Source organism: Protopterus annectens, chromosome 3.part0 (assembly GCF_019279795.1).
Source record: "Protopterus annectens isolate FY-2018-M chromosome 3.part0, PAN1.0, whole genome shotgun sequence".
NCBI classification, from domain to species: Eukaryota; Metazoa; Chordata; order Ceratodontiformes; family Protopteridae; genus Protopterus; species Protopterus annectens.
The window spans coordinates 1,098,014,098-1,098,037,749 of record NC_056731.1 but is presented as its reverse complement, the minus strand read 5'-3'; the positions used below and the strand labels follow the sequence as shown (position 1 = coordinate 1,098,037,749).

At 39.9% G+C, this 23,652-nt stretch overlaps 1 protein-coding gene across 2 annotated transcripts in view; it reads right to left on the bottom strand.

The window, feature by feature from the left end:
- The window catches only part of CCHR3.PART0H5orf22 (chromosome chr3.part0 C5orf22 homolog), a 313,287-nt gene that overhangs the window by 151,069 nt on the left and 138,566 nt on the right, over positions 1-23,652 (bottom strand). For both annotated transcript variants that reach the window (XM_044065335.1, XM_044065334.1), the window contains exon 7: positions 19,257-19,323. In XM_044065335.1, the coding sequence (XP_043921270.1) occupies positions 19,257-19,323 (67 nt within the window). The remainder of the gene's footprint in view (positions 1-19,256; positions 19,324-23,652) is intronic.

The following is a 23,652-nucleotide window of genomic DNA, read 5'->3' as shown; positions in this document are numbered from 1 at the left end:
CAATGTTCTCCATTTTAAGGCGTGCCTCGAGTGAGTGCATATTGAGGTTTAGACTTCTAGCATTGAATAGCCTTACCCTCAGATTTTGCTTGCTTGTACCTGTTACAGTGGTGAGTTTGCCATTTCAACCTTGCATAAAAAAGGCACTATAGGGGTAGCAAGAGCCTTAGCCAGTATCCGGAATCCAAAGGGCGACAGGTGCAGGCAATCTCTGGCAAAGCATCGTGGTCTGTTGATCATGTCATCCCAGGCAGACAGATACTGGATCCCCTTAGAATGCCACCAGTAGCTTAGCCAATTGTTGAAGTCAATCATTTTGTCCTTGTACTGTGGTATCATTCTGGGTGATGGCAGGATGCTACTCAGGGCTAGGGTCATACCTGACTGGGCTACAAGATCAGATAGCTCCTTCATGTCGCTCTTCATGTAGTCCATGTAGGTACGTCTCAGGTCATTCACACCAACATGAACAATGAGAGAGTCATATTTGTACTTGTTGTGAAGTGACCTGAATGCATGCGTTATGTGGCGGATCCTGGCACCAGACAGGCAGCTGACAATAACTTTCTCCTTGCTTAGCCTGGTAAGTGGAACATCAGTGTGCCTGACTAGAGTGTTGGGTATGTTGTTATGCCTTATGGGCTGTGGTGAGTGGCACACTGAGTTTGTGGGCTGTCATTTGGGTTGTGTTGGGGGGGGTGGAGGTTGCTTGCATTTCTGCTTTGGAGGTCTCTGTTGCTTGGGCAAATTTTTATTGAGAGCCTATGTGAATGCAGGTGTGTGTTTTGTGTTTCTATGTGTGTGTTTTGGTGGTGTAGGTTTTGAGGGACTATGTGATGAGTGTGGTGTGGTGCAAGTATTTACCCCCTACTCTTGACTGGCTAGTCCAGTCTTGAGTGAAGAGAGCTTTGCTTCCATTTTGGCTATATAAGTGCATCTCTCACAGGTTGTAGTGTTGGGTAGTAAGAGGAGAGTGTTGTCTGTGTACATAAAAGACAATTGCTGCATTGCCCCAAGATGCCCAGATTAATCCGGTAGACAGGAGAAAACACCGGGAGCTGAACGTTACATATGCCTGAATAGGTGCTTATTTATTAAGTACTAAAACCTGTTTTCCTCTAGACAAGTGAGGAAAGTTGAGTGCTGTAGTAATTTGTAGTTTATTTAGTGCTTATGAGTTTTGAACAAGTGCTGAGCTCAAAGAAACAGATTTGAGTGCTAAAACTAAAAAAACTGGCTAGTTCTAAGGGAAAATTAGAAGAGCAGACTTTATGGCGCCAGGAATAGTTTAACCCTATCTAAGCGGCGGGGGCTCAGAAGCTTACAAACAGTCCTGGATACAGCAAATATGTATCTGGACTAGAATACTTACAGCAATAGCAGGAAACAAGCTTAGAAAAAAAAATTGTAAAGTGGAAAGGGAGTAAGGAGGAGCAGAAGATAACTTAAGGTTAAGAACCAAGTGGGTTGGCCTTCTCAAATGTTCTCCCTGTATTAGGTAGAATGAGGTAATGAAACTAAACTGGTAGGAGTGTTCCAGATCAAATTTACAGTAGGGGCAGGCAACTGCAAAGCCACCAAGTAGAAAATTTCCAGTTACTATCTCACACACAGTGAAACTAGCTAGAAACATATGCAGCAGACAATAAAAGCGTTATAAATAACTCACAAAAAACAGGATACTTAATGTTATACATCGCAGATCAGGGTTTGCTCAGTGCCCTTCCTCCAATTAGCTCAGTGTGAAATGCCACAAACATTCACAAGTTAACTTCTTAAGTAACAGAAAGGTGAAACCTGAAACAACTTTAAAAAAAGCTCGAAAGAACCAATGAGGTGCTTACTCCAAGCAGTAGTTCAGGTAACCCCAATCAGTCAATGACCATAAACACTTCCCTCTCACTGAAATGCAAGAATGGCTTTGGCTAAACTAAGATGGCCTGGAACATTGCTCAGACACACACACACACACACACACACCAAACAACGAGGCCCAAAAGACAAGCCTGAATATAGACAATGCTACAACTACCCACACTACTTGGGTAGAAAAAAAATGCAGAATTGTTTATCACAGCAGAAAAGCAACAATCATTTCTCCCGTAACCCACAACAAGCTTCTTGGAGTAATAATAGATAGTAACGTGAAGTTCGACATATACATAGCCCAATCAATAAAAAAATTGATAAAAAAAAACTCTGTTCACTCTATAGACATAAAAAATTCCTCACAAATAACACAAAAGCCATCATTGCTAGAACTCACTCCACACTTCTCTATGCATCTCCAATACTCACCAATTTCAAGAAATCATATCTAAAACTCGACACCTGCTGCAATAAAATTGCAAGGTTTGCCATGGAATCTACATACAGTTCCCATCACTGCCTAGCATTAAAAAAACTCTCTTGGCTTGAATTGCCCAACTTTCTGGTCTCTACAACCCACTATAGCCCATGAAATACTCTACCAACCCGACAAAGTTCCTGCCCTCCTTAACTTCTTGCATCCATACTCCGCCAACAGTGTTCTCCATTCTAACAACAAATCGCTACTAAAGATAACTAAAGCCAACACTACTGCTGAAGCCCTTTATTCTCACTAGTTAGCTAAACAATGTAATTCTCTCCCTCTAAACATAAAAAATGTCACCACTATAACAAAATTCAAAGAGATGCTTAAAACACATATAAAAGAAAAATGGTTATGCTCTTGTACTAGCCCTAGCTAAGGAAATTCTATGCTTCTAGCTAGCCTGCCTTGATCTTGCAAATATTACCTCAAACACCGTCCTCCACTGCATTTCTACTTCAAACATCTTCCTGCAAAATCATGGTATATATTGCTGAATATTGTACAATGTATGTTTATGACTACATTTGTTATTAGAAATTCAGGTTACTAAAACCATACAAAATGTTGTGTTTTACCTCTATACCTAATGTATGACAAAAACCTTTGCTACCACTGTAAACAATATGTTACTCTATTGTACTACTTGTGGAGCTTTTCTCTTCGGGCCTCTGCCGACAAAGGACAATTTAGTCAGACTTTACTGGTCAACAAATGCAAAATAAGTAAATAAAATAAATAAATAAATACTCATTCTGTGCACAGTGCTTATCTCAACATGGCCAAGGCTTTTCAGACTATTCTCCTAAGCTGGAAATACAAACTTAATGTGAACCCCTACATTGTCTGTTGCACTGCAAACTGTCTGTCCAGCAGACCGCAAGTTGTGAATCTGCTCGTTCCCTCTATGAATGTAAATTTGTAACTAGAGAAGTGCCACAGTGATCACTTCTGGGATCTCCTGTTTGGCATTTATTTTGTAGACATCCAAGCCAATATCCTAGAACTGTGGTGGACTTAGTTTAGCGATGACTGCAAACTGAGCACAGTTATCCGCTCATCCACAGATACAACACCGTTTCAGCAAGGGCTGCAATATGCTCATACATGGTGTATCAAAATCAGTCTCAAGTTAAAGATGCCTTCTCTCTCTTGAAGGAGATCTGAACTACCATCAAGCAAGACTGCTAGTTTCTGCTGATAAGCTTATTGAAGCTTTGTCGTCAAAATTTCTTGATTTGGATTAGGTTCCAAGTAGCTGTGCAACTTTGCAGACTTTTCTCCTCAGAGTACATCTGCATGCTTAATTATTTAAAGGACTCCTGAAAGCCCAAGGTGCAAAATGCAAAGCTCTCCAGAAACACTATCAGCATACTGATCTATAACATCAACTGCTCTGCTAAGACTAACTAAATAAATAAATTACATGAATCAGGATGTCATCTAAAGCCTAAAACTTTAGTCAAGGTTGGCCAGGGGTCACTCCAAACACGAGTTTGAGATACAGTCTTTTTAAGACTTAGTCTTACCCCTATTTCTCAGACTGAAAAGGACTGCCAAACAGTCCTACATGGTACTAGGACTAAAAAGAGATGTCTGATGTCGGCCACAAAATCTGTCAAGGAAACTGTTTTTCCTAGAACACTAAACAGAAATTATATGCAGATTTCTAGAGCATGCTTGTGTCAACTGCTATCAGCTTTCTTTGCTCTCATGTAATGCAGTGACAAAAATATGGTTTAATTTCTTGAAAGAAAAATAGGCACTCTTCATCAAGTTGAACCCCTCTTGTTCTTCGCTACCGAAAAGGTAACAATCTTAATTATAATGTTAGTATTTTTGTAGGCAATTTATGTCTCAGTTCACTAATTTCATTGGTGTGTAACTGTCTGTTGTAAAAGGGGACTTTAATAATAAATTAACACAAGATTCAAATGGGGCAAACATCAGTAGAATGCAGCTATGCAGCTGTCTGGCTCTGGTGACTTCCAACTTGCCAAACATCATGGAGTCCCTTTAATATCTAAGCCCACACTAGGAATGCTGAAGTGGCCTTGTCTAGAAAAAATATCTTTCATCCCAAGTGGTAGAAAAACATGATGCATAGTAAAGTCCTCCATCATATTCAAAAACAAGTTACCACTGTAAATTATTTAACAAGGAATGATAATATCCACTACTATCTCTCTGCCTCACACTTATTTCTCACTAAACAAGTATATCTATTGATATAAGTCACTGTTACATACTCTGTTATGTAATTTTCCAAGGCATTTTTTTAATGAACACTGCATTTTTGTGCCAAGTGAATTACATATGGACCCAAATGCCCTTAGTTCCTTAGCTAGACTTAGAAATGCTCCCTCAAAGGAACTATGCATTGCAGCCAAGCAGTCCAAACAGCTGTGTCACAGCCAAGTATAGGATAATACCAGCTGGTCAAAAAGCAACTTTACCAAATAAAAACACTGAAGTCAGGGTATGTCCCGTTTCCTAAAGTGCAGCAATCTCAAAATGGATTATATCAAGTCTGGGGGTGCAGAAAGTAAATCTTCTTGCATAAGGATAGGGAGTGAGGCCCTGCCACCTAAAGAATAACATTAGCTCATAAAATGAAGTCATCATGATGCTTTAAACTGACCCATTTTTTGAGAAAGTGGCTTTGATTAAACTGACATGGTGCAATGCAGCTGCATTTAAATTCTTTGCTTGTCTTCCTTATTTTATAATCTACGACTTAAGCTTTTTGGCTTGCTCAGCTAGTGCCATTTTAACAGCTGATCAGCTCATGGACCCATGTAGTGATTAACCTCCTAACTATGAAAGGTTAGAGTGTATTTCAGACATCCCTGAACAAAAATCAGGGAGTTACTTAATCACCAGTACATAGATCTTCAAAGAGGTTCTCCAAAAATTTGCATGACAGTTACTGGGAAGTGGTCTGAGATGACAGCAGTAAGTACAATGAACCCCCCTTCGGTGCCCTGCATAACATCCTGGCCCACTGAAAAGAAATTCAGCCTTGAAAGTATTATGGGAAAAAGAAAAAATTACCTGTAGTTCCTTATGCATAAGTGTGGATGCTGGGTCTTCCATATCTCAAAAGAGTTCTACCTTAAATTGTTGACTGGCCACATCATTGATTCAGAAAATATTGAACCTGAAAAAGCGGGCATCCAAGATCGTGGTAGTGCGGGATTGGGGTTTGCCCTTTCTCAGCTGTAGTTCAATTGAGGATGAGTTGGTACATATATAATTATTGGGGGGGGGGGGCACTGTAAAAAATATGTTTTAGATGTTTTTTGTAGTATTGATGCATTGAACATTTACTGTTGTATGTATCAACGATATAGCCTGTCAACAATTTAACATAGATCCCTCAAAAGTCCATAAACCACAATATTTCTTGGTGCTCAGTCAAACATAGGTTTAAAAAATCTACTGTCCTTAACACTGGCCAAGATTAATTTTCAATCTGCGAAAAATAGAGGTTGCCTAAAGGAGGTGGGCTATATTTGCCTCAACACTTGTGAAGAATGACACAAGCTGAAGATGGGGCATAGAAAAAGGCAAGTAAAAATAAAAGGTGACTTTAGTGCCTAAAACTGTCATCTAGCTGACAGCAGAGCAGCACCACAAGAAAAATTACAAACTAGGCAACAGTCACCATAATAATAATAATAATAATAATTATGCTTTACAAAACAGTACATTTTTCTCTTAAACGGCAAACAATTGGTAGTCCAGACTTTTCACAACAACGAGATTGCTGTTCCAACATTTCAAAGTTGTGTATACTGCATATGAAAAAAGTAGATATTTTACCTTGCCTTATACAAATAATTCAAGATGCAAAACTTTGAGTCTCTTCAATGAATAAACCAAGATATTTCCTGTGCTGCACTGTACTGCAGTGTCCATCTAATAATGAACAAACTGTTTTTCATCATTACCAGTCAGTCGCCTCCTAAAATTTACATGTATAAATTATATATGCACCTATGGCAAATTACCACATCCTCCCAAATGGATACTCCACACCCAAAGTTAAAATAAAAATGCCTGGATACTACAGATAAGCTAAACCGTGATTTCTTCTCACTCCTACAAAACTGCACTAAATGTCTATTTTGTTTAGATTATGTGATGTTATGAAGGTGGTGCTGCAGTAGCGTTGTCGCCTCACAGTAAGATGTTGTCCTGTTCGATTCTCAGCTAGAGCGTCTTCTGTGTGGAGACATGCATGAATGGGCGTACCTTCATTGAAGGTTGTGCGACAGGGCCGGCAACTCGGCACGTAAAAATCTACTGCCAATCATTAGCGGACCGAAGTTCCACTGTGGCGACCCCTAACTGGGAAAAGCTGAAACACACAACAACATGAGATGTTATGAAGTAGTGCCATCTGTGTCAGGGATGGTAGGGTCGTACATGTGTACATATGCCAGCATAGCTACCTGGAATTTTGGAAAAATGTTATTTGACTATCACATTGATTTGTACAGATGTTCGAGTTAAAAATATATTTGTAAAGTTACTTGGGTTAAAAATGCATCAACAGTAGGCTCTGCTGGACAGAAAGAATGTATGCATGTATATTCGGTCATGTTGTTGTAACTGATCAAATGTGTATGTTTATCAGTGAACCCTGGAAGGGTGGAAAGTTTGAAATTGTGTTATAGCTTTCAGATGCTGCCACAGATCTTAGCAACGCTCTGTGTGTGCACTGTACCAGATTCAGGAGACCAGAGGTGATGTCATCCAGGATCTGGTTTCTTTGGAACTCTCGCAGCAGCATTTTGGAACCTGATAGGAAAGACTTCTTTCCAGATATAAATTTCACACATTCTCACAGACAAAGACAGAAAGACATCTGGTGTTTGCTGTGGTAAGACACTAAGCACACATCAGCTTGCCTTGCTTTAATAAGTAGTCAGGGAACAGTAATTTCTTTAGTCAGTCCGAAACACTTACTAAGAATAGTTTATTGTTTTTTGCATCTGTGAGAAACTATCCAACTGCATTATTTTTTATCTCTCTGTGGTTGAAACTCTGTTTATTGTATTCAGCATTCCCCGTTTTCTGTTTTGTAATTTATCATTAAATATTTTCATACCTTTCATTGTGTCTGGTCCTTTAGGGAATGCTTTTAACATCTTGAGAGGGGTTTATATCACATAATCGAAATCCCAAAATATCAACCACCATAAGCTTGAACTTGGAATTTCGAAATGTGATACAATCGAAAGCTCAGAACAGTGAATTTTTTCCCAGGGAAAAAATGTGCTGTTCCGAGAAACACACACACAACACAAGTACACACATAAAAAAAAAAGTAATCCACACATATACACAAAATCCTACTTCTAACCCTACACTAAACTGTACATATATTACTATCTATCCACTTACCATAACCCAAACCCTAACTCTAAGGTCCGTAACTATCGCACACTCACCTTACCTGCTCCCTAACCCTAAGGTCCTTAACTATCACACACTCACCTTACCTGCTCCCTAACCCTAAGGTCCCTAACTTACGCACACTCACCTTACCCGCTCCCTAACCTTAAGATCCCTAACTATCTCACACTCACCTTACCTGCTCCCTAACCCTAAGGCCCCTAACTATCACACACTCACCTTACCCACTCCCTAACCCTAAGGTCCCCAATGATCCCACACTCACCTTAACCTGGTCCGTTTGCACACTTACCTTAACTGGGTCCATAACCTTCACCCACTGTGCAAACACATATGCTAATGCAGAGTGGCCAACTATAAAGTTTCCAAGTGACGGTTTTCGCTGTTGTAACGTTTCGACGTTATAGATTCGATGTTATTGCATTCGATGATATAACATTTCGATGTTATGATATAGACTCCTTGAGAGTACTTATGCTTGTTTTAGTGAAACCTTGCTGCTTTGGTCAACACCCTACCATTTGTATAAGTAATAATTTTACACAGTATAATTGAGTACCCATTGTAAGAGCCTTAGGTTAGCTGACTGGTGGCAAAGTGATTATCTCAGAGTCTGAGCAGAAAGGGGCATAGCTAGTAAATCTGTGCCAGCTTTTCCCAGGTGTGTGTGTGTGTGTGCGTGTGTGTGTGTAAAACTCAAATATCCAAGTATGTGTGTCATCTACTGGGAACAGAGACAGAGCTCCAAAGTGGTCAGTGTGGAGTTTTGTGTGGGCCTAAAAAGAGAGAGTCCAACCCCAGGAATTCAGCGTGCTCCCTGTGTGCTCTTAAGGGAAATTGTGCTTGGTGCAGGGAGCTGCATCTGAAAATACTGTGTGAATCCACCTTTGCTCTTAGTGACCATCCCTCACTGGAGTCAGTGATGAGGACCGAGTCTCTCTGGTTGCTGGCCCAGAGTAGGGACCTGTCACAGATGCCATCAGTAAAAGTGTTTGTCTCACTATTTTCAAAAAATACACAGTAAACTGTTTAAACTCAATTAAGCAAGCCTTCTCATGTCCCTTCTATTAAAATATTGTTTGTTCAGCTCTTTTAATCTGCTTAGCTCGAGGAGAAAGGCAATGCAAATCAAGATTACCAGCCATACTAATAGGCTTCTTTACTATACTACCTCCAAATTCCACATGATAAATGATCTAAAGTACAGTTGTGTACACTTACCATAAATGTAGATGTTTGAGTGTATTCACTGTTGCAGTCATCACACTTGGGTTATCTGCCTGCAGATAGCCCTCAGTCGGCCTGAATACCAAAGTCTTGGAATTTCTGCATCAGATGCTGTCGTCTCTTCATCAGGTCGTCAGGAGTATAAAACAAGCAGCCGACGCCATTACATCCGTTTTTCTTGCCCCAGATGTCAGGAGCCCCCACAATAGGAAGCAATTACATGGTGTGGAACACCTCCAGTAAAAGGTAAATACCATAGCAATAAGATATGGCCAAAAAGAGGATAGGGAGAAAGCATAGAAGAGTCAGGGGGCTGGAGGGAGGGTAACCAGGACTGCAACAGTGAATACACTTGAACATCTACATTTATGGTAAGTGTACACAACTGTACTTTGTTCTTTGTGTTTCACTGTTGCAGTCATCACACTTGGGTTGATTCGGAAAGTTGTGGAAGGGTGGAGGCAGTCAAGTAATAATAAGACTCCTCTGGCAAATCCAGCTCTGGATTTACAAAAGACAGGTAAGTGGTAATGCTTGGTGAAGGTGTGCACAGAACTCCAGGTTGCAGCTTCCAGGATGTCCCTGGTAGAGACTCCCCTTTGTAATGCTGTAGAAGTTGAGGTAGCCCTAGTGCAATGAGTTCTGATCCCCTGTGGGGTAGGTTTTCCATGGTGTTTGTAGCAGAAATGGATGTAGTGTGCTATCCATTTGGAAATGGTTTGCTTTGAAATGGCCTTGCCCTCTGCCCCTGTAGCAAAGCTGACAAGCAGCTGGTCAGATTTTCTGAAAGGCTTAGTCCTGTCAAGGTAGAATCCGAGTTGTGTGTGTATGTCCAAAGAGTGCAGGATCCTTTCCCCTTTATTCTGAGATTAGAGAAAAAGGTTGGTAAATGGATGGATTGGTTTAGTCAGACTGGATACCACCTTGGGCATAAAAGATGGGTTAGTCCTCACGGAAACCCTGTCAGCATGGAAAAATAATGAAGGGTTCCACAGCCATTAGTGCCTGTAACTCAGAGACTCTGCTTGCTGAACTGATGGCTAGAAGTAAGGCTGTTTTCCAAGAGAGGAATCTTAACTGTGCTGTAGCAGCAGGCTCAAAAGGGGGAAGCATGAGCTTCTCTAGTGCAAAGTTAAGGTCTCAACCAGGGGTGGGAGCTCTCTTTGGGGGTCTTAAATTGTTAGCTCCTCTCAGGAACAGTTTGACCAGAGGGTGAGAAAAGAGAGGTGGCTCTATTATAATGAGTGGAGATGGCCGAGGCAGGAATCTTAATAGAAGAGAAGGATAGACCTTTGTGGAGCAGCTCTGCTAGGTAATCTACGATTTGAGGTAAGGTGGGCACGGCTGTGTCCTTTTCTTGAGACTGGCTCCAAGAACAGTATCTTTTCCATTTTTCTGAATAGGCTTTCCTAGTACTAGGCCTTCTGGCCTCAAGGATGACGTCCAGCACCTGTTTGCTGAGGGTTGCTGGTGGTGTATTCAGGGAATAAGCAAGGATGTAAGGTTCAGGGTTTGCAGATGAGGATGCAAAATCTGTCCCTTCTGCTGGGATAGCAGGGAGGCTGGTCTGATGTAGGTGCCAGGGTGACACTGCTGCCAGACTGCGTAGGAGTGGGTACCTGTGCTGGCGGGGCCAGTCCGGTGCAATAAGGATTGTCCTTCGTTTGCCCAGTTTGATCTTGAGTAGTACTTTTGAGAGGAGGGGCAGAGGGGGGAAAGGCATAAATTGAGAGTTTTTCCCATGTAAAGGATAGGGCATCCACTTTCCATGCTTGGCTGTGGGGATTTCTGGTGCAAAATATGCTCAATTGATGGTTTTGGGGGGAGGCAAAGAGGTCCACCTCTGGTGTCCCCCACCTGTGGGTTAGAAGTTTGAATGAGTTGGGTTCCGGTTTCCACTCGTATGGGTCCAGTAGATTTCTGCTCAAGTCTGCCAGTGAATTTTGTTTGCCTGGCAGGAATTGAGCTTGCAGGTGCACTTGGTTGCTCAAGGCTGTGTTCCACAGGGCCATGGCTAAACTGCAGAGTGGGTAGGAATGAGTTCCCCCCTGCTTGTTTATGTACCACATAACTGTGGTGTTGTCTGTCTATCAAGAGTTGTCCTGGAAGGTAAGGTATTTGAAGGCTGTCAGAGCATTTTGTACAGCTAACATTTCGTTTTGATTGATATGTAGGTGAATTTGTCCTGGGCTCCATTTGCCTTGAATGCATTTGCCAGCCATGTGAGCCCCCATGCAATGCAGCTAACATTTCGTTTTGATTGATATGTAGGTGAATTTGTCCTGGGCTCTATTTGCCTTGAATGCATTTGCCAGCCATGTGAGCCCCCATGCATAGTCTGTTTTCAGGGTTTGGGAGGCGAGAGTTTGAGTGAAAGGGAGTCCCTTGTTGTGGTTGCAAGCCTCTGCCCACCAAAGGAACTCTGCCCTTAGACAAGGAATGATAGGAATAATTGTTTCCAGGTCCTGAGAATGTTGGCACCAGAAACTTTTTAAGTACCATTGAAGTTTCTTCATATGCAGTCTTGCATATGTAATTAGTACAATGCATGAGGCCATGAACCCTAGGGCTTGCAGTATTTTTCTTGCAGATAGCTGGGTTCTGGTGGCCATTAGTTTTGAAGCAGTTTGTCAAATAAACCTGCTTTTCTGGAGTAAGGAATGCCATCTGGGAAGTTGTGTTCAAGCTTGCTCCCAGGAATACAATCTTTTGGCTGGGCACCAGATGGGATTTCTTTTCATTGATGGTGTACCCCAGAGAAGTTAGAAGTCTCCTTACAAATGCCAGGTGCTGAAGTAGCAATTCCTGACTGTCCGCCTGAATCAGGCAATCATCCAAGTATGAATTTTTCTCTGCCTGCAGTATGCAATGGCTGGAGCCATGCACTTTGTGAACACCCTGGGCGCAGTAGATAAGTCAAAGGGAAGTGCAGAGAACTGATAGTGCATAGAGCCCACCCTGAAACGTAGATATTTCCTGCAAGATTCCCTTATGGGGATGTGCACATAAGCTTCTTTTAGGTCTAGGGTGACTAGCCAGGAGTCCTTGGCTAGCACAGGAAGCAGCTGTTGTAGTGTAAGCATTTTGAATTTTGGGACCACCAGGAACATGATGAGAATGGACAGGTCCAGGATAGGGCCCTATTTTCTGGGCACCAGGAACAGTCTGGAGTAGAAACCCTGTCCTCTTTGCTCTATTGGAACAGGTTGAGTAGCCCTGATACTGAGAAGAGAAAGTACTTGCTTTTGAGCCTCTGCCCACTGGTTTGGAGGAAGGTCTGGCAACCCACTTGGGGTTGGCAGTGAGTGGAAGTAGAATCTGTATCCCTGGGATACAATGTTTAGGACCCATTGGTCCTGGGTAATGGACATCCAGTTTTTTGCATGCAGGGCGGGTTTTCCTCCTAGGGGTGCAAGTACTTGGGCATGGCTGGGAAGGATGATAGACAAGCCATTGTGAATTTTTTCCATAAGGGGTGGCTTACCACTCCCTGTTTTTGAGGTGGGAGCACTCCATTGTTTAGATCTCTGTGTATCCTGAGACTGTAGCCTTGGTGGTCTGTTACTCCTAGGTTTGGGCTGAGAAGACCTGGTAGGGAGTGGAAAGAACCAGTTTTTTGAAGGCCAACGCCTACTGAATCTAGGTGGCTGTACCTGTAAGAAATCTTTAACTGTTTGCATAGATTTAGCTTTTTCCTCCATCTTTTTAAGAACCTCTTCTGCTTTTGTGCCAAACAAACGTTCCTGGTTTAATGGAGCATCTAGCAATTTTGCTTTGACATGGTCTGGCAAGATTTGTTCCTTCAGCCAGACATACCTTCTCAGTACAGACCCAGTGACAGCAGCTCTGCAAGATGCTTCTATGGCATCAAAACCACACTGCAAAGTATGTTTACTGACTTGGTTTGCAGAATGCATTAACTCTTGTAAATCTTTATTTTCTGCAAAATCTGGAAGCAACAATATTTTTTGTTTAATTAGTTCCATAATATGCTGCTGGTACTTCAACATGTGAAACTGGCAATTTAAAGCCCTGGCGGCAAGAGTTGCAGAGGTATATACCTTCTTGCTCCATCTGTCTAAAGCTCTTGAATCCCTGTCCGAAGGGGTAGGGTTTTTGGCTGTAGTAGCCTTAATACCTTTAAGTCCCTGGGAAATGGTTTCTGGATCCGTAGTGGGATTCTTAAAGAGACATTTGTGAGAGTCAGGTACCCTGTAGTACCAGTCAGGCTTTCTAGGAGCTGGTGGTAAAGTATCAGGAGTAAGACTGGATTCCATGAAAACATCATCTACAATATCCAGAATAGGGGGTATAGCTAGAGGCTTGTGCTGAGACAAGTCTAAAAATTCTCTGAGTCTCTTTTGGACTGTGGGTAGTCCAGGCATTCCCAGCAGAAATGCTCTCAAGGTATGTAATTTTTCACCAAAAGAAAAGTCCTCTGGAGGGGAGGCAGAGGGAATGGAATCCTCTGCATCTGAATCCTCATACGTAGATAAGGGTATGTCCTGGTAATCAGAGGGATCAGTCATCGGACTCGTGGTCTGTTGAATCAGAAGGGAAATCAATACTTTGTCTTTTAGAGGGGGAAGGCTGGCTTCCCCTAATTAGAGTTATAAGGTCTTCAGCCATTCTAAACATTTGTTTCTGTGGCATAGGAGCTTGAGCATGCTCTTTGGTCATCAGTTTTCTAGGTGTAGTGCGAACTCTGGGCCAGAGAAACTCGGTTGTTTTAGTCTGAAACGAAGTAGTCTGTTTAATACTAACATCGGAAGGTCGGAATACACCCTCAGAAGCTGGTGCCTACACAGCGGCTCCGGACCTATCCAAGGTAGAGATATCCGCAGGTTCCATAATCGAAGAAGCATCTCAAAGCATACCGGACTCCGAATGGGTCTCAGCAGAGGCCTGCGAATCTGTAGAAGCGGATGTCTGGGGCTGCAAAGGCACCTCACTGAATACCGGCGGTTTGGCGACTAGTTTAATGGAAGCGTTGTTGGCAGTTTTGGAACTATGTGGTCTGTCTCTGTCTTTATCCTTACGTTTTTTCAGATCATCAGTAGTTGGATGGCTTTCCGAAGCCATTTTGGAATATGGAGAACGACAGAGAAAGAATTTAGCAACAAAGATAGCCCAATGACGAATAGTTCAGGTGTTAAACAAGGCACAAAGCTGACAGCGAGGGACGTTGTGGTCTGGGCCTACACAGGTGACGCAGTAAGAATGAAAATCTCCGTGCTGTGGTATTTGCTTTCCAGAGGCAAGACACTTGTTAACTTTTTCTGACATCAGTTAGAGCAAGAAAAAAGAAACCCCAACGGAGTACTTAGCTTTACAAGACTTCAGGTTTGAAACTCAAAAAATGAAAATTTCAGATAGCGACCAACCGGCACTTGCGAACCGCTTCTGCTTTGGGCTCCGCGCGGCAAGAAAAGCTGATGTAATGGTGTCAGCTGCATGTTTTATACCCCTGACGTCATGGAAGAGGCGACAGCATCCGACGCAGAAATCCCAAGACTCTGGTATTCGGGCCGACTGAGGGCTACCTGCAGGCAGATAACCCAAGTCTGATGACTGCAACAGTGAAACACGAAGAACATCTACAAATTTACAAAACAATCTTATTATCTTAAGTGACTCACCTCCTCAGGAGGACTGTATTCTGTTACAGATGCAAGTCATAATGTCGAAAACTGAAAATATTAAAAACCCAAAATACTGAATATTCAAAATATTGAAAATCTATTTAATACAGGGGCAAGACCCTTGCAAACCTGTAAATTGTACACACACACATACATACATATATATATATATATATATATATTATATATGTATGTGCGTGTGTGTGTGTGTGTGTGTGTGTGCACGCATTACAGAGTCTATATCGACAGTCACTAAATCTACAGGCTCAAAACAACGAAAAGAAATTAAGTGTCTTTTTTTTTGGGGGGGGGGGGGGGCAAACCAGTCCCTGCTAATTTTACATATTTCTTCAGACATCAAAAAGCAGTGGGAATAAGAAAAACTTCTTAACCACAAATAGTGCTCTCACACTAACAGCCAGATGCACATATGGCACTGAAATTTCACGTAAGTGCATAAATTTACACACTTCCATGTATTCAAACACAAGCATACACATTCAAACATACATACAAATGATTCATTTTCACTTGGCTCTACATAAACAGTCCAAATAAGTTTGATGTAGTGCAGAATCAAGTGAAAACCGACCATCTTTCAACTACATGAAGGCACCCTATTAATTACGTGCATATTTATGTATATATATATATACACAGACACATATATATATATATATATATATATATATATATATAGATACATACACACACACACACACACACACACACACACACACACACACACACACACACACACACACACACACACCCAGCCCGGGACCACACAATAGTATTCTCAGTTTTCAATAGTATTCTCAGTTTTCAATATTTTGGGCTAAAATCAAATTGGAACCCTCTGTTCCACCCACAGGAGCTGCTCAATATGCACTGACAATATAATCTCATTCCAAAAATTTTCACTTGAGGTCAACTCACTTAACATCCAGGTCCTGAAATTCCAGGGATTCAATGAGTCTCCCACTCAAGACATTAACATGGCACCTTGTACTTCACTCTTCTCCTAATTCTACCTCTTTACAATATGGTATCTACCATAAATTTACCTCTGTACTGAATGTAATGTCACCTTTTCTGTAGGTCACCAGCGAGGAGGCTTTAAAACATTTACATGGATTCAACTGCTGGTGCCATTAGAAAAAAACAATATGCTTAAGTACAGCATCACAATTATAGACAGATCTGCTGGAAGAGAGCACATGTCCCTTAATTACCCTTGCCTTTCTAGTGCCCAAAATTGTCCTTATTCTTGGCAAATTATCATCCCCCACTCTTCTCTCAGTAGAAAGAACAACTAATCTTGAAGACTATCCCCACAAATAAAAAAAACTTATCTTAATGTGGGATTTTAAATCTTCTCCTCCTCTGCCACCAGGATATGTATGTTTCCAGACCTAGGACTATCACAAATAATTTCTGAGCTTATAAGACCTAACTTCAAATTTAACAGGCACCCCCCCGACAATATTCCTCATTGATAATATTTTAAATAAAATAAACCCCCCCATTTTTCCATCTTTATTTAGTGACTACCACCCTATACACTCTTCACATCTGATAACCTCCCAACTCACCACTCCACTAACTTTCAGACCACAATCCACTGACAATTTTACTAAACTACATACAGCCATTTTCCAGAGGTGGTCTCCCACATTCTCTACATCAGACCACCCTGCAAATACTCTAAATGAAGATCTTCAAGCCCTTCAAAATAAATTCTTCCCCTTACCAACACAAAACTAACCAAAACAGATGGTTAATAAAAGAACTTAAAAATACTTTTAAAGTTAAGAGAGGAGACTTGGTCTTCATGAAAAAAAAAACAGTATTGTAGAAACTAAGCAAAGCTACAATTGGTTCCCAAAAATTCTGGGACCAAGTTATAAAAATCTTCAGAAGGAAGTGTAATACCTCCAACTCCAGCAACTCCAAAGGCTTACTATCACCAGAGGACTTCTCAAGACAATTATTTTTTTTGCCAGACTGTTAATTTAACAAGTCTGCTATTACATTTTATTTTATTTTACATTTGTTGACCGGGCTAGTCCAGCTGTATATATGTCCATTTTTAGTGGAGGCCCGGGGAGAAAAGCTCTACATGATACAACAACATAAAGGTCACAACAAATACATTAACAGTAGAATTTGGAACACAAGTTTTTTTTTAAAAAAAAAAAAAAAAAAAAAATACTACAAGCCTAAGAATATATATTTTATATTTCAGTAGGGAAAGAAATATTTTACTAAGAATTAGATGAACACGACTAAGACAAATTACATTAGAAATGTTATATTACAAATCTTTATAACGTATTACAAGCCTAGGATTTTATATTATGCATTCTGTTAGGAAAAGAAAACTTAATATAAGACTAAACTAGATACAACTATTAGTTTATATTAAATAGGTACTAAGGTCACATATAAACCTAAGAAAGAAATACACTAGAGATAAATGGATAGAGTATACAATATAAACATACAAGGATGCATTTATAGTGTTCTTTATCACCAAAGTTGTGATCATATATGAAGGTGGTTGACCATACCACAATATATACATATTTACATGTTAAAAAAATCTTAAGAAAGGTTAAGCTCACTAGAATTTAGTCAGTAAACACAAGACCATGATCTTGAGAGACTCGGAATCGTGGGAGTCTAGTTAATGGTCTGGTGCTTAGTCTGGGTTGACACAGGGGCATAACCAGTGTGACTTGAGGTAGGGTTTGAGCTTGCTTTTGAATAAGCTGGCACAGGATATTGAGGTTAGCTGGCTTGGGAGGATGTTCCAGGCTTTACCTACTGTATTGGAGAACAAAGTGTCACCAGCTGAATTGTTGGATTTTGATATTTGTACAAGTAGTTTATTAGATGAGCATAAGATCTTGAGATTGTTATAGGGGATGACTAGGGAAGTAAGTACGGGTGTATTCTGAGGTAAATACAGGATCTTATGGGCTACTATTAGTTGATTAAAAAGTATTAGATTTGGCAACTCTAACCATCCTAGCTGATTCAGGTTGATACAGTGATGAATTCTATAGGAGGACCCAGCTGCAAATCTGGCAATATTGTTGTAGGAGGATGAAAGTTTACTCAGATTACTTCTACATATTTTGGTATAGATAGGGGAGGCATAGAGCAGGGTAGAGATAAGGTGGGTGCGAGCAATGGTAACCCTGGCTGGAGGTGTTAGAAAGGGTTTGATTCTATAGAGGGAACCTAGTTTCTTGTTACATAACCAAAACAAAAAATGGTGGAAACCACGGCAGTGCTTTACACCAGTTTTAATAACAATTATTGAGAGGGAATTGAGAAGAGAACAGAAAGGCAAAAAGGGAATGTCCAAATGTGGACATTGTAGGCAATGTAATTATATTATGGTTGGGGAACATTTTACTATCAAGGGCCATACCTATAATGTTCCTGGACATTTTAACTGCGAGTCCAGTTGGGTGGTTTATGCAGCATGCTGTGATTTTTGTTCAGCCGTCTATGTTCGTAAAACTTCTAGAACACTAAAAGATAGAATTTATGAACATGATTTTGAAATTAGAAAGGCTAAAAAAACTAATGCTTTATACAGACATGTGCAGGACCACCCTGAACACAGATTTAAATTTGTAGTATTGAAGCATGTGAAAATGGATCAGAGAGGATATGTAATTGAGGAGCGTTTGCTGTTTAAAGAATTGGTGTGGCAAATTAGGCTGGATGCTACAGTGGCTCCTACTTAGTATTTGTGTGTGTGTGTGTGTGTGTGTGTGTGTGTGTGTGTGTGTGTGTGTGTGTGTATGTATGTATATATATATATATATATATATATATATATATATATATATATATATATATACATACATACATACATATTTTTTTTTTTAGCAAATATTTTTTAATAAAAGTTTTTAAAGAACTGAATAACGAGTTAATGAATGAATTGATTAGTGCAGTCATGTGATTTTTGATGGTATATTAACTGAGTAATTCCTGTGTATAGTAGTTCTGAAGAAGTCCCTTTTGGGATGAAAGTACTTAACACTACTATTTTTTTGTCCTTGTTATTAAAATTGGTGTAAAGCACTGCCGTGGTTTCCATCGTTTTTGTTTTGGTTAAGCATTTGTTATTCCAGTGTTTTACTATTACATAACTGATCCACAATTATGTATACACACTAATCCTTCATAATTATACCCTGAACCCAAAGTGATGTACACACTTCCTGCCCACACATTAATATTAATGACATAAATTTAGCTGTGACCATTACGACGTCCACGTTTAAAATATTTTTTTTTCTTTCTGAAAATGGTGCAGGTCTTGTTTTAACACAAAACACCATTTGTAATAAGGATGCATGACATCACAGTTTTGTGCAAATAAAACCGTTTCACACCTTTAGACATGATCTTTAAGATCATCTGTAACTCATTAACATCTACAAGGCACTCACATTTTACAATAAAATGAACATGAGTTTTATTACTTCAAAAAATGTTGAAAAATACTGAAAAGCCAACAAAAGAATACCTCTGTACTTAAATATGCAGCAGGGTTAACATGTGTGAACAGTGAGTCTACTTACCATTTCATAGTCTGGCGTTTCATTCCGCTCTTTAAGACTATGTACAAGTTGTTCAAGTAACTCCATTCTGCAAAAGAAATACAGCAGATCACATACGTAGTCTGTGCTAGTAGCTAATAAGGTGCCTACTATGAATGTGTGAATCATCAGAACACCTGAATGGCTTACCAGCTAAATAAAACTACTAGCATACCAGCAAGTTTTCACATAGTGCAAATAAGATTTATAGTGGCAACAGCCATGAAGTACTAAAGTAAAGTGTTCAAATCTATTAACCAGTATGTGCGGTCATGCACATATGCGCATATTTATTAAAAGTTTCAATATTCAAGCACCTAGGCATACATGCAAAGACTAAAACTGCTTTCTTAGCAGAGACTCAAGCACATAATAAAGGGACCATCAAAATTATGTGTAAAATCTTAGGAACACACTAGCAAAGTAAAAAGCACATTAACTTATAAACTGAATTTATTTTACTCATCTGTTTGATGGAAAAGTGGTGCAGTTGTTAGGAGTGTTGCGCCAGAGCACCTGATTCATAAGTTTGGCTCTTAGTGGGTACCTTCTGTGTAGTGTCTGCACAGCTTCACTGTATTTATGATGTTTACACTGGGTGTTCCAGTCTTCTTTATTCTACATCTCAAAGGCATGCCTTTGTTGCAGCAGTAATCTTCAAAACTGCACAAAGGTATGCATGTTACAGGTGAGTCATGAAGTGTGTGTGCATGCATGTGTGCACACACATGTGCACGTATCTTATGATACACTGGTATCTCATGCAAAATAATTCCTCTGCCTTATTCTCATTAAATATTGGGATGGGCCCTGGCTCCCCAGCCAGCAAGACCTGGATTAAGTGGGTAATTAGAAAATTAATGAACTAACATTATTTGTTAACTTGGGTAAGTGAGCTTGTCCATCTTTGAACCCTTTTCAGCCACTACCTGGCCATAAAGGCAAGTGTAAATGCAATGCATGTGGACAGATTAGAGCAGGCATTCAACTATCATGATATAATAAGCAAAGAAAGATGTGCAACTACTGACCAAGGTATGCAGAGTAACAAAGAGAGAGCACATACACAGTAATTTGGAAGTTCAGTACAACTTCATGTTTATGAATACATAATATTTTTTAAAAGGATCAATCTTAATGGACTAGACTGCACATACATTTAATAAAGAAATCTCTACACACATGAATTTAATAAAGAAATCTCTACATACAGCTTCCATCATATGCAGCTGCTTAAGATGGCACTTCACAAATAGACATTGTAGAAGTACGAGGGTAGACACGTCATTTTATTTGTCTGATCAGTATGCTCTGAAGAATACTGCTTTGACAGCTTCTAGAATCAGAAAATGTCCAATGTCAACATCAAGCAGTATGTTCATATCATGGGGGTATGTCCTTTAAAAGACGCTTTTGAAGAACTAGTATCACGGCAAGAACAAAATGTAAACCCTTCAAGTTGATTTCATTCTACAGTTCACATGCTTGGAAAGATTGCCAGACTGATGTAAAAACAATCAGAACATAAAGAGAATATGTAAACTTGGAATGCTATGCAACAATGGTGAGGAATACTGTCCTAGCAGTAACCCAATATTAAAGTCTGTCAATGCAGACAGCGTAAAAGCTCACTCTGGATACACTATGGAAGAAAGCAGTTAAGGCAACTGTCCACAGAGACTAGGCATGGACACAGTCTTGCAAAGGTTTCTTTTTTAATACAGTTTTAATGGGAGAAAGGAAGATAGTCATTGTAATGAGATACACAGTATTCTAAAAGGTAATTGTGGCAAAAACTGAAAAAAATATTTTTATCTTACCTGCATTTTCTAAGCAGTACTAATGTCCCCAAGCATTGCTCCAAGTGATTTTACTTCTTGTCAGGCTACTGACAAGAGTCTTTATTCAAAACAAGCACAGGCTTCCAAGAAATAAGGGTAGTCATTCTGCTTTCTTGCATATCATGCCTTCTTCCTGAATTTAAGGCGTTGCTTATCCTTTGTTAGGCTTGCCTTCCTTCACTATGCCTGAAAGTAATGGAAAGAAAGTGTGTGATCAAAAAAACTCTCTCTCAATTATCGTAGTGCAAAACAAACACTTTCTTTCCTAACAAAGGATAGGCAACTCCTTAAATTCAGGAAGAAGGCATGATATGCAAGAAAGCAGAATGACTACCATAGACCAAAGAACTACAAGCCAGCAGATGCTGGGTAGTAAAATCTGCAGATTTATTTTTTATTTTTATTTTAACATATCTTGACTGGGAAAGTCCAACTAGGACAGAGCCTATTTTCAGAGGAGGCCTGGGGAGAAACGCTTCAGATACATGTCTTTGGATTATGGGAGGAAACTGGAGCACCCGGAGGAAACCCACGCAAACGCAGGGTGGACATGCAGACATCGCACAGAAATCACCCCAGCCGAGAATCGAACCAGAGAACCTCTTGCTGTGAGGAGACTATGTTAACCGCTGCACCACAGTGCCACCCTCTGCATTACTACTTAGGACAGAGCACCACTCTCTAACTACAGAAAAGAATCATGCTCACTCATAACATTAAAATGTCTGGAAATCTAGACTTACAATACCCCCCAATGAGTAAACTTCTGATCAAAAGACATTTACAGTCTTAATCCATATATGCTTACCAGTTGCAGCAGACTCCTGTAGCAACCCTGGGAACAGCCACCTCCATACACAAAGCTTATTAGGGAATGCAGGGTGTGTGTGTGTGTGTGTGTGTGTGTGTGGGGGGGGGGGGTAGTTTGCCAGACATAAAACATGCTCACCACAGATTACACATTTGTTTTTTTGCTAGAATTTACATTAAAAGAGCCCAGACATATTCTAACATTTTATCATAATTTCATTTTATTATAGCTATTTTTCCAGAACACCAGGGTAGTTTACTACAATTGCAGGATATTATTCAAGTACTAAAAGATATGCTGTCCAGATTCATGTACTACCTGGCATGGGGCTGGGGATGTTTCATTTTAGCCTTCTTGAAGGTGGTGTAGAACTGGCCGACTTTGAATCAAGCAAACCAAGTATTCACAAAATCTACAGCCCTAGAATCAATGCAATAACTGGTAAAGAGCATTTTTTATCATGGATCCTGCCACATGGTTCTCCCTTCAACATTTAAGACAGTGTTACAGCAAAGTTTCATAGAAACAGCATTGTTCAAATGCAGAGGGCATAAACCCTAAGCAACTACCTCTAGTGCCCCCATTACTCAGGTCAGTAACTTCCACTGACAGTCTTTCTTATTTATTAACAGAATGGACAGTGTGCTAGCTTCAATCAAAATTATCAAACTACATTATCTGGCCTTTAAACCTCTAAGGTATGGACTCATTTATGATAATGCAAGACAAATACCTTCTCTCAATTATCATAGTGCAAGACAAACACTTTCTTTCCATTACAATTAGGCACAATGAAGGAAGGGAAGTCTAATAAAGGACAGGCAACTCCTTAAATTCAGGAAGAAGGCATGATATGCAAGAAAGCAGACTGGCTACCCTAAACCAAAGAATTACAAGCCAATACGTCTACAAACTGTGCTACAAATGTGAAGGAATACAATATTTCTAAAAAGTTAAGGGAAGAGTTGGACAACAAAATTTGTTGGGCAATCAACAGCTGGACAGTAAAGAGTTGATAGGCATTTATCAATATGCATACATGACAAATATTGTTTAATTGCCATCCAGTTGTTTATAAATAAAACTATAGAATCAAATGATACGGGCACACATGTGGCCAATGTTTGCTTGGACTACTCCAAAATCTTTGATAACATAACCATACAACTAATTTAAGAAAGATAGATAAACTGACTTCTGGATAGGGAATGGAAAATTAAAATGAATGGAGACAGTAGGGAGTTTGGATAATGGTGTTATTTAATGATCAGTTTTGGACCCCATTCTTACTCATCTTTTTTTCTACATTTTCAAAACATTCAGGTTCACTGTGACAGACTACATACATTTATATCATGGAGCAAAATCAACAGAACAGCTAAAATGTCAAAGTTCCCCAATCAAAATAACTGAAAGGTCAAAAGAACATAGCCTGAAGAAAGTGGAGATTATAAAGGCTAGACAAAAAGGGGAGGAAGAATGAAATGTATAGAATATAAATATTTAACGCTAAGCAATATAAGCATGACAGTAACTGCTGATATTGAATGAGATGAACATCACACCAATTTATTGCTCTAATCTTTACACTTTTTATAAGTTCTTGCTCATTTACATCTTATAATAAGCTTATGCATGTGTCTGTATACAATATCATTGACTGAATGTTCATTTCACTGAAACACAAAATCACTAAACACAACTGACTGAAAATTCATTTGACCTC